General features: G+C 35.3%; 1 protein-coding gene across 5 annotated transcripts in view; it reads left to right on the forward strand.

Moving 5' to 3' along the window:
• Positions 1-12488, forward strand: part of HYDIN (HYDIN axonemal central pair apparatus protein) — a 386960-nt gene that overhangs the window by 129277 nt on the left and 245195 nt on the right. For all 5 annotated transcript variants that reach the window (XM_045076288.1, XM_045076287.1, XM_045076290.1 and 2 more), the window contains one exon: positions 10554-10755. In XM_045076288.1, coding sequence (XP_044932223.1) covers positions 10554-10755 — 202 coding nt within the window. The remainder of the gene's footprint in view (positions 1-10553; positions 10756-12488) is intronic.

The raw sequence follows: 12488 nt of genomic DNA on the forward strand, positions 1-12488 counted from the left end.
TTGAGACCAACAGTTTAGAATGCTCCATAACGCAACAGAATCAAAGCTTGAGAGAAGACTTAACTAATAATCAAATCTAAATTTTACAAATGAAAAACTGAAGCTTTAAGAAACCAAGTGAAAAGAAAAGAAAAGAAACCAAGTGGCTTCCAAGTTTGCTTGAGTAGCAGAAACACAATTAAAGCCCAGGCTCAGACAGTAATCTGCTGTGCAGTGCTTTTTCCACCAGAGTAGATCACCTCTATAATCTCTCAAGTCACTATCTAGGTACTTTTACTCCCTTAATTTATTGACTGTGAAATGCAGCTCTCACTGGCCTTCAATCTGTATTTTAACTTTTGGGTAAGTATTTGAGTTGACACCCATACTTGCATTTATAGTCGTGTGCCAAAGGAAACAAGTATTCGTGTATTAAAATTGAATCACCACAGCAATGTTGACTTCCACACTGTGAGGTTATGGTGTCAACTTTGGTTCACAGTCATTTTCTGAAGATGCAGATAGAGGTAAGCTATCTTGTAGCATTTTTCTTTACATGAAATGAACTGCTGATAAGAATATGCTTTCATCTTTATTGTGGGTTATCAATGACCGGAACCTATAACCTTTCATTAGTGAAAAACAGTAATGACTGTCTAAACACAATCATGGAGCTTTTCCAGGCAGCCATGATCATTGCCTTCTCATTTCACTAAATAAGCATCTGATTGAATGTTCTGCAGCTGTTTCAAGTATGAATTGATTTGAGGAGGGAAATTTCTCTTGGATTTTTTTTCATACTTCCTCAAACGATGTTCCAAAAGGAGGAACATTGATAATCCTCAGCGGGAAGTACTCAATCACATTTCTAACAGTTATGTTTATGCCCTTCAGTTGCTGGTCCTCCATTGGATAGAAATTCTTGATTAAATGCAGCTAGGAGATTTTTCTTTTTCATCAACCAGAGTTTGAACCAGTGCTCTAGAATCAACGAGGTTGAGTGTAAATTTCACCAATATCTAATATTTTACTCATCAGTGTTTACCTGAACCAGAACTCTTCTGTGCTTTCTTCTGTATATGCCTTTCTGTGGTGAAACCAAGTTTGTTTAGGAAATTGATTTTACCACAGAAATGATTTTGTTACCTTTTTATAATAGTCTAAAAGAGAAGAACTGAAGTAACTTGATACCTTTTACAAACTGATTCTTCCGGAAGAGATTAAGAACACAATTAGTCAAGACTACATTCTTAAAAACAAAATAGAACAAAACCAGAAACAAAATAGTTGAGTAAACTAATTCTATCATTTTCAATAAAACTGAGATGTGAAAATATTATTTGACTCTTAAAAGATTAATAAATGGTTAACTGCTTAAGTTTTGCACTTTTTAACTGGGTATTGAGAAACTTTAGGTAATCTAGGGGTTCAAGGAGATACTAGTATTTAAAACAGGCTTTAAGGAAAAACATATTCTTATTAAACCTTTGGTTACCAGAATGAACCCTAGAAGTAAGAGCATAAAAGTGTTTTTTATTCAATGCCTGGTGAGGTTGCTGTCATCTTAGAGGTGACATTAACCACTGGAACAATCAGGAAATGGAGCTGATGCACTTACTCAGCATTTTTTAAGTATTATGTCTCTTATTGAAGAGGAGATATTTCAATTCAGGAGTCAGAAGTTGGCAAATAGGCTCTTTTCCCCCAAAGATATCATGATGTATTATTATTAAAGATAAAAGTAATCATAATATTAGTACTTCAAAGGACAGCTTTATAGTCATTTATGTATTGTACTCTAATAAACCATAAAGAAGATCTTTTTTTTCCTCCTAAAGGCCAAGAAAGGAATACCAAAATAGAACATAGCAAGTAATTGAGTGCAATATGTTAGCTCACAGTTGCTAAATAATATGTATCTGAATATCCTGGTGCAGCCCACCCTGCATAAGCTTTGTTTCAGCTGTGGGATTATTATGATTAATTATTAGTGTGTGCTGTTATAATTAGAAAACCTAGCAAAACATAGTTATGGTAAAAGAGTAAATGTTTTAACATGACTTCAGAGGCAATGGAAACATTCCTTGACTATTTCCTTTTCTTCATTTCTTCTTCCATACCTTAGGATAGGGAATAGCACAAGTTTGGATGCACAGATGGTCAAGATTGTTTAGGAGGTTGGAATGAGGTTTCTGTCAATTACATAGCAAGTGAAGACTCGAGTCATGAGGTGTTCACATTTAAAAGGACATTAGAGGACATCTCTTAACCCCATTATTTTATTTTATTAAAAAAAATCTTTTGATGTATAGTTGACACATAGTGTCATATTAGTTTCAGGTATACAACATTGTGATTGGGCATTTGTACACATCACAAAACACTTGTGTAGTTGCCATCTGTCGCCATTCCAAATTCATGCAATACAATTGACTATATTCCCTATGCCGTACTTTTTATTCCTGTGACTGACTTTATAACTGGAAGTTTTTACCTCTTGACACCGTTCACCTACTTCACTCCCCCCACCCCTTTTGCTGCAATCACCAGATTATTCTCTGCATTTATGCAACTCCCTTTATTTTAGAGATGAGTTAACTGAGGTTCAGAGACATTGAAAACTAGCCACCTAAGTAAAGCTGGAACTTGAACCCAGGTCTTTGGCATCCTCTGAGGCCAGCATACTTTCTGTAATCCTCCACTGCCTTCTATGGAGATGGAGAATACTGACTTTGACATTGCCACTGATTTGCTGCGTGAGCTCAGTCAAGCAAATCTTGGAAGTTGTTTCCTGTACCTTTCAAAGAAAGAGCACTTCTAAAAAAGTTTGATTCAGCAATTCACTTGCATGGGTGAATTTGACCCTGCTGTGACCAGGAAATGAAAAACACTCTTTCCACCAACTTGCTAGTTCCTAGAGAATCTATGGCTCCACTCATATATTTTATTTATTGCCCTCTGTTGTCTGAAAGTACTGAAACCACAGTATGAAATATATTGTGTATATAGCTAGCTTCGTATTTTTTTGGTAAACTTAGTTTTGTTCATTTTTTTCTTTTGTTTTGCTTGATTGATAGTAGCAAAACTAGCAAGAGCTAATGAGACTTCCAGAAAACATTTTTACTAGGACATAATAAATGACAGTGGCTAACCTCATCTGCAGTGATCACAACATTCAACGCTAGAAACCAAATCGGAAGCCGAATGGAAACAGGCACTCCAGCGAGACAAAAATACCAATGCTGAGGAACAGCAACCGTGTCCACTCTGGCAGGCATAACATCCCTTCATCCAACCAGTTTTCTAAGTAGCTAGGGTTTGGGAGCCCTTTCTAAGGTTGTCTTCATGAGAGTGGGTGGAAAAATCAAGTCATATTCCTAAAGTTGTGGAGACAAAAGTTATTGCTTCCTTTACTTTGTGGATCTGATGATTTTTGGAAGATGGATTAAAAAAAATCAATATTAGACGGTTTTCAAAAAGAGTGTAGTGGTTTTTGCTATATTTCTAGAAGCAAGAGTTTTGCAGTGAGCAACTCAAATTGATGACATTAGTCCCTCTGACCCTGAGATTTGTATGAACTAAATAAGCCCTTGGATCTTTTTCCTTGATTAGATATTTAAACAATGAAATATTTCAAATCACAACAGAAGCACAGAAGTAATATAATCAATAATGATTATGTATAACGCATCTCAACATTTTGCTATACACATTTCTTTCAGATGGTTTATTTTATGGATAACTAAACTGAGTACAGATTTGAAGTTATCTCATTTACTCTGTCCTGATCTGATTCCTATGGCTTCTTAGAGGAGCTGTATTTGGTTCATTTTTATGGTATTTTTACATATTTATCTATCTATAAATCATATATATTATTGCCTCGAGTAGTTTTTTAAAAAAGAGTATTTATTTATTTATTTATTTGAGAAAGAGAGCACAAGAGAGGGCCCAGAGAGAGGAGCAGAGGGGAGGGAGAGGGACAAGCAGTCTCCACGCTGAGTGAGGAGCCTTACACGAGGCTCGATCTCGTGACCCTGAAATCATGACCTACGCTGAAATCAAGAGTCAGCCACTTAACCAACTAAGCCATCCAGGCATTCTGTTCGAGTAGTTTTAACCTTCACATAAATGATATCATACAGTATATACCATTTCCCAACTTGACTTTTTCATTCAACACTACATTTTGAAGATCTAAACGCATAGATCCATATAGCTCTGATTCATTTTAACTGATGCAACACACTCCAACATGTGGACATGCTATAATCTGTTCTTCTATTGGATATTAGGATGTTCTTCCTAGTTTTCTGCTATTACAAACAGTACCACAATGAATAACTCTGTATATGTCTTATGCAGCTGTAGGAGATTTTCTTTAAGAAGGGAAATTGCAAAGTTACAGATCAGGTGTATATTGAGCTTTCCTGGAATATAAATTGGTCAGTCATGTGGTTGTACTAATTTGTATTTTCATCAGCATTATATGGAAATTGTTTTCCCACATCCTTATGACATAGTTCCAAAACAGCACTGGCAAACTATTTGATATTTGTTAATCTGATGGTTATGGAATAGTATTTTATTTTATATTTCTCTCATTAGTAGTGTTATCTGCAGCTTTCCCATGTTTCCTGAAGACCCTGTAATCTTTTCTTATGTTAAAGTTTTGGATAAGTAATGTACTCCTGTATTCAAAAATTAAAGCAATATCTTAAAAATATATATTGAAAGGTGTCATTTCTACTTTGCCTCATTCACCCACCCAGCTCTTAACTTTATTCTGGTGTTCTGTGCACATAGATGCAAACATGAATGCAGATTCTTATTGTCCCTCCTTACCTAAAAATAGCATACTATGTGAATTATTCTAAACCTTACTTTTTCCACTTAATCATAAATCCTGTACTTGTACACCTGCATGGCATTCCCCTTTTAGGTGTAGCACAGATAATTTAGCCAGTCTTCTCTTGGTGGGTACTATGGCTGTTTCTTCTCTGTTGTTATTAAGGTCAGTGTTTTAATGAATACTCTTGATCTTGTTCTCACTCGTCGACAGGATAAATTCCTAGAAGAGGGCCAGAGGATAAATTATTTTGCAAGCTTGATAGATATTTAATCCATGTCACCCAACTCATTCCATGAGGGAGGAAGAATGTACCACTTTGCATTTCCATGGCAACAGATTATGTTCTCAAACTTTTATTGTACCCATTGTGTTTGGGGGAAATGGTATATAGATACATCTTTAGTTGTGTTGCTTTTATTATGAGAGAAGTTGAGCATCTTTTAACACATATAGGGGACCTGTATATTTCTTTTCTTACAACTCTCTTCCATTCTTGTACTGGATTGTCATATTGATTTCTAAGACTTATTTACATATCTGGCGATTTAATTTTTTTTTTTTTTAATTTTTTATTTTTATAAACATATATTTTTATCCCCAGGGGTACAGGTCTGTGAATCACCAGGTTTACACACTTCACAGCACTCACCAAATCACATACCCTCCCCAATGTCCATAATCCCACCCCCTTCTCCCAAACCCCCTCCCCCCGGCAACCCTCAGTTTGTTTTGTGAGATTAAGAGTCACTTATGGTTTGTCTCCCTCCCAATCCCATCTTGTTTCATTTATTCTTCTACCCACTTAAGCCTCCATGTTGCATCACCACTTCCTCATATCAGGGAGATCATATGATAGTTGTCTTTCTCTGCTTGACTTATTTCGCTAAGCATGATACGCTCTAGTTCCATCCATGTTGTTGCAAATGGCAAGATTTCATTTCTTTTGATGGCTGCATAGTATTCCATTGTGTATATATACCACATCTTCTTGATCCATTCATCTGTTGATGGACATCTAGGTTCTTTCCATAGTTTGGCTATTGTGGACATTGCTGCTATAAACATTCGGGTGCATGTGTCCCTTTGGATCACTACATTTGTATCTTTAGGGTAAATACCCAATAGTGCAATTGCTGGGTCATAGGGCAGTTCTATTTTCAACATTTTGAGGAACCTCCATGCTGTTTTCCAGAGTGGCTGCACCAGCTTGCATTCCCACCAACAGTGTAGGAGGGTTCCCCTTTCTCCGCATCCTCGTCTGGCGATTTAATTTATTTTAGATATGAGTTGTAAACATTTTGGCCACTTTTTCTTTTGTTTTTACTTAAGTTTCTATAGCATTCAAAATTTCTTTTTTCTTTACTTCTTCTTCTTCTTTTTTTTTAAGTAGGTTCCACGCCCAGTGTGGAGCCCAATGCAGGACCTGAACTCACAACCCTGAGACCAAGACCTGAGCTGAGTTCATGAGTCAGACACTTAACCAGCTGAGACACCCAGCCCCCCAAATTTCTTTTTTCCTTTTTATGTAATAACATTTCTTAATATTTTTTAGAGTAATCTGGATTTTGAGACATGGTTAGAAAACTTTCTCCTCTAAAAGTTACAAAAGAGTTTTTCTGTGTGTCGTTCTACTTTTATGGTTTCATATTAAACACTTAAATATTTTATTAATTTGGCATTTATTCTGTTGCTAGATGTGAGGTTTGTTTTTCCATATGGCTATTAGATTGTCCAAATAGTGCTTTTTTTTTTTTAAGTTTATTCTTATACCAATGATTTGAGTTGCTGCCTTTATACTATAATAAATTCTAGCATGTATTTGGGCCTGTTTTGACTTTTTATTCCATCAGTCTTTCTTAATTACTGAGACTTTATACTATGTTTTAATTCTACCAGTTCCCAAAGGATAATGACAATAATTCACAGTTCATAAAGCTCAGCAAACCCTTGTTAGTTCAAATACTGCTGGAAACTAAAGCAAAAAGAATGTCACAAAAGGAGTCAGCAGAAAAAAAGACACATTCCTTAAATGGCACACTAATAATGTTGACTGCAAAGTTTTCAGCTGAAATTATGGAAACCAAAAGACAGTGATATTATTCAAGTGCTGCAAAGAAACAGTGCTAATTTACAATTCTTTAACCTATTTAAAATATTCCTAAAAATGAAGATAAAACGAAAATGTTTGTAGACAAACAAAGTCTGAAAAACTATAAATTTTGGTTGGCATTGTTTTCCCCTTCATCACATTGAAGAAGCCATTCCATTTTTCTTTCAGTTTCCATTGTTTGATTTGAAAAGTTAGCTGTAATTCTAACCATGGGTCCTTTGAAGATAATATGCCTTTTCCTCTAACTGCTTTTAGGACTTTCCCTTTGTCTTTGATTTTCTTTAGTTTCACTACAATATATTCATGTATTTAAGTTTCTCCACTTGACATTCCTTTGGGCTTTTTGAATTGTAAACTGATGCCTTCAATCAACCATAGAAAACTCTTAACCCTCATCCCTTGAAATATTATCTTTGCTTCATTATATCTTTCCTCTCCTTCTGAGTTTCCAATTAAACACTTATACCTTCTCGCTCCATTTGCCTACTATTTTATTCATTCATTGTTCATTTTTCATGTATTTTTATTTCTTCATATTGCCTTTTGTATTTTCTGAACCATGGTCCAGTTGACTATTTTTTTTCCATAAAATTATTAAAATTATTTTATTAATCTTATTCTTAGAGATTTAAAAATTTAGGTGATTTTATTTTATTTCTATAAGAGCCTAGTATGGCTCTTGTTCAAGTTTTCTAGATCTTTGTTTGATTTCCCACTCCTTGGTTATAGCTCCAAGGTCTTACTTTGTTTCTTTAGACACAGTTAGATTACCATCTGTAATGGTATCTAACACAGTTGTATGTGATGATTCTAGTGTATAATAATTTGTTAATATCATTTTGTCTTTCTTACATTTGCCAGTTCAACCAAATGGAGCTTTGTTTCTTTGCATGCCTCGTTATGTTTGAATGTGTATTTTAAAAAATGTTAAAAATTTGAAATTTCTTTCCTCCAACATGAAGTGTGTTACTTCTGCTAGGTTTCTGAGAGTGAAACCAGTCCATGATCACCAAATCCAAGGACTGAAATTCTCTTCAATCACAGACATTCCAGCATAGTATTTGACTCTGAATTAGGGCTAGTCTGCTTCTAATTCAAACTCATCTTGAGGGTACAGTCCTTTGAGGATAAGTTATTGTGGATAAAGTGTTTCTGTTTGCTTTAAGTCTCCCTTTCTTTAGACTTAGGGTTTTGATTTCCATCCTTCCTGCTTGCACAGGAATAGCTCAACATTGCCAAGAGTACCATATCTGTGGGTCAAAACTTTCTTCTGTGCTCAATGATCTCTTTGGTCCCTTTTTCATTTAATTTTGGCCTGGTAGTTCTTTAATGTGACAATGGTTCTGAAGTGACTTTAAGAAGATGTTTGTTCATATTTTGTCCAGATTTTTAAGTTATTTTAGCAGAAAATCCCATTAACTTAACCTACCTTATTTTTGCTAGAAAAAGAAAATTAGCTATGTCTCATTTTAAAAAGTACATCAAGCCAGACCTATTTATGGTCTCCTTAGTTTCTTTAAGAAAAGGTGCTGCTTTTAAAGGGAAGGTGGAAGTTGAGTTTCAAAATGTAATTTAAAAATTTTAAAACATAAACTTATTTTTAAAAGCCATAAAGAAAAGAATTAGACTACATAAAGACTAAGAGAAAAGAGACTTAACTTGAAAAAAAAAAGTCATACAGAAATTCAAATATCTAATGGAGGAAAAAATTGCAACATGAATAACAAAGAGCTAATTTTTTCATATCAAAAATTCTCACAAATCGATATGCAAAAGGTAAACTTCTCAAAGGGAAAATGAACAAGGCTATAAAAGGCATCTCACAGAAAAAGGTGTTTTAAAGTTCTTTAATCTATGAGAAAATCAATATCATCCATAATTAAGACCATGCAAATTAAGCAAAACAATGATTTCTCACTATATATTATTAAGCTTAGCTCATCAGAAAGTTTAAACGTTGTCAAGAGTACATACCTTGATTTGGCCAGGGAGTACATGAAAATATTAACAGCTCTTACCTTTGAAAGTCTGGCCTAAGATTGAGTGAGGGGGAGAAGACATTTTATTTTCACAGTGCATGCATGCTTTTATGGTATTTGAATGTGAAGTTAAAAAAATATATTTTTAAATAAAAATTTAAAATTTTAGAGTCAAATGCCTGGATATTTTCTTCTGTGTTCAAAGCTTTTCTGTGTTTAAAGTGATAGAGCATAAAGGATGTTTGCACTGTATAAAACATTATTAATTTACTAAGTACCTGCTTGGTTAATACAATGGTGAATGGAGCAGAAATGTTTGCTAAAAAATAAGGTACAAGTGCTTATGCTTTTTGGGTGCTGATTAAACTTAGAGCAGCACAGGACCTTCCTGGTGTTTAAGTATTTCCTTTTTCTACTCTTATGTCAGAGTGAGGCACCCTCATGACATCGCAGAGATCATGTAGAACATAGTTTGTATGTTTGTATCTTCTCGGAAGCCCAAGGGGCCTCATGTTTTACCTGGAATCAAGGGAATTAGTGCATCTTGAATGAAATTGGGAACTTAAATTACTATGCTGAATAAAGGTGTTCTTAACATTAAGATTTTTAAAATTTACACATAGCCTTGGTCTTAATATTTTGTTTTTTTTCTGTGTAACTACTACCTAGATATAGTATGTAGATGTTTCGTTTTTGTTTTAATTACTGTTGAAGGAAGTGATTCCTTTTAAATAGTTGTATGTTTTTTTGTGTTTTGTTTTTTAACTAATAAAGTTATTCTTTTTTTTAGATTTTATTTATTTGACAGAGAGAGACACAGTAAGAGAGGGAACACAAACAGGGGGAGTGGGAGAGGGAGAAGCAGTCTTCCCACTGAGCAGGAAGCCAGATGTGGGGCTCTATCCCAGGACCCTAGAATCATGACCCGAGCCAAAGGCAGAAGCGTAACACACTGAACCACCCAGGCGCCCCAATTCTTTCTTTCTGATCCCCTTTGGATAGGATTTCGATCCTTGCATGCTGAGCAGCTCTTCCTAGATATACTTGGTACAGGTACAGTTACTTTAAGAGTCAGAATGCCAGCTCATGCTTGGGATAAAGAAGAGACAAATGGTTATATTCTAGAACACAGGTACCCTTGTGGTCAGGCTATAGGATTTAAAAATATTACCAAAAAGGGGTAAAATACCCTTTACACATGGGTGTTTCAGTTGGTTAAGTATCTGGCTCTTGGTTTTCACTCAGGTCATGAGATGGAGCCCAGTGCTGGGCTCTACACACAGTGCAGAGTCTGCCTGTCCCTTTCCCCCTGCTCCTTCTGTGCACGCTCTCTCTCTCTCTCTCTTGAATATAGAAATAAAATCTTCTAAAAAATTACAAAGAAGAAAATGTAACACCCACTATAACAATTTATATGGTTTTTACAATTTATATAGTTTGACTCTCCATAACTTCACCAAACATAATACTTAAGTTTTCTGATCATGTCTGATCTCTGGATTGATTGCAGGGTAGGGGGAGCGGAGAATGAAATGTCTAATGCTTGTCCTGTAACTTCACCTTGGGGAAAAAGTGACCTAGTAGTCATTCTAGAATAAATCTCAAAGTGTCTTTGTACTTTGTTAATTTCTAGGTGAAAAAGTCTTTTTATCTCTGTATGGAGCTGCCATAGACATGAATATAAGGCTGGACAGGAATTCCTTGATCCTTGAGAAAACCTACATATCTCTGTCCAGCCAGCGAATTATAACTATTCACAACCGCAGTAACATCATTGCCCACTTCCAGTGGAAGATATTTGCTACCCAGGAAGAAGAAGACAGAGAAAAGTTTAGGTTTGTAAGAAAAATCACCCATATGCTGTAATTTGGGGGAACTCAAAGCTCACTTATCATGAAAAATCTGAGACTTTTGTGGTAAGTTTTTAACCAACTCAAATAAGGTCAGATTTTTATAACTTGGTCCCAATGTATGATGCTCCTTTGTTCATTTCAAGAACTTGAATTGAGCTATGTGGAACACAATGTTGTCCATCCATGGTTAATCTCAACCTGGTTATAATTTATTAGTGGCTAAACTCCTAGATTTTTAAGACAAAATATATAATTTTTCACTAGTCTCTCAAAACTAACCTATAGGACTGTATTTTGTTTCATAAACCTAATCAGATTGGTCAGATCTCATGGTTTCTAAAAACAATCTCTTTTGGATTGGGATCAGTGTGGATTTTTTTTTTCAATGAGAAGGTATTTCCAGAAAATATGAAGAATGAGGAACAAGAAGGGCTTATATAATGGCTTTTATAGTCTCAGCTTTAGTAGCATTGCTCAATCCCTGCTAACCATATAATTTAATGATTTCTTGTTGGTATCTTTAATCTTTTCCTTTTTAAAATACTTCAGGCAGGGGAGAAAATTAATAAAGTGGCAAGCCAAACTCTTTTAACTAATCTCATCACTGTTAAATTTTGAGTATTTCTTTTTCCTGAATCTATCCCTGCCTCTTCTAAAGTCCATTTCATTTTTATCTCCTTCCACCCTCCCTGAATTAGTGCTCTTGCTGCTTTCATTGGACTTCATTTCAGCCTTTTTTATTTGCCTCTCCATTTTCATTAAAGATTAGCCCTGGGAAGCTTCAAAGCTTTGTTTAAAACCAAGTTAGTATGTGATAAAAATAAAAGTCTTAGGTCCACGGAAACTGGGCAGAAATCCCCCAGTGTTCTGGCCCTAATTGAATCAGAAGGAGCTGTGACAATGGCGGGACCCAGTAGACCAGAAGCTTTATCATTCAGACAATGAGCTTTAATCACTGGATTACCACTGTGCCATCTTTAAAAAGTGAGAAAAGAAAAGCCTTTCCTGCCTCAAAACTTCAGTTCGCCTCATAGCATAGAAATACCAGTAGTTCAAAAAGGCAAGAGGAAACTGCTTATCCACTGCTTTTTCTGTCCTGATTCCCTCATTCATGAGTGTCCCAACAATAAAAATGGTCCAAGCATGCTTAAAGAGAAAATGGGAGAGCAGGTACAAATGAAGAAACTCCAGCAAACACAGTGTTTCAGTATCCTGCTTGTCCTGCAGGCACAATCTTTTGGGGAGCATGGGAACACACCGTCAGAAGGAAACCAGCTTTACCTTCAACTATGTGCATTTGACTATATGTCTAACCCATGCCTGATGCCAGGGCAAGGTTCAAACAAATAGTGTTTAAGGAAGTTAATTTCAATAGAGAAACTCAAGAAACACTTAAACCAATAATTATCAGAGATGCCAGGGACAGAGAATGTAATTTCAACGACACCTGGATAGACATTTTTTTCTTTTATTCTTCTTTATCTCTTTCGTATCATCCCAAAGCTTCTTTTTCCTTTTCTCTTGTGTATTCTTTCTTTCACTATCTTTCCTGCTCTCTTAGTTCCTATAGAATTTTTTTTTTATAGCAAGGGAATAATATGCAATAGCATTTTCATAATCGTGATTGGCAGCTTACTTTGATCATCAAGGATTTTGCCGTTCCATTTAACAATGAACTTGAACAATGGCTTCAGATGACTAAATAAGAATACTTC

Source organism: Mustela putorius, unplaced genomic scaffold, assembly GCF_011764305.1.
Source record: "Mustela putorius furo isolate JIRA1106 unplaced genomic scaffold, ASM1176430v1.1 tig00000174_pilon_pilon_pilon, whole genome shotgun sequence".
Lineage (NCBI taxonomy): Eukaryota > Metazoa > Chordata > Mammalia > Carnivora > Mustelidae > Mustela > Mustela putorius.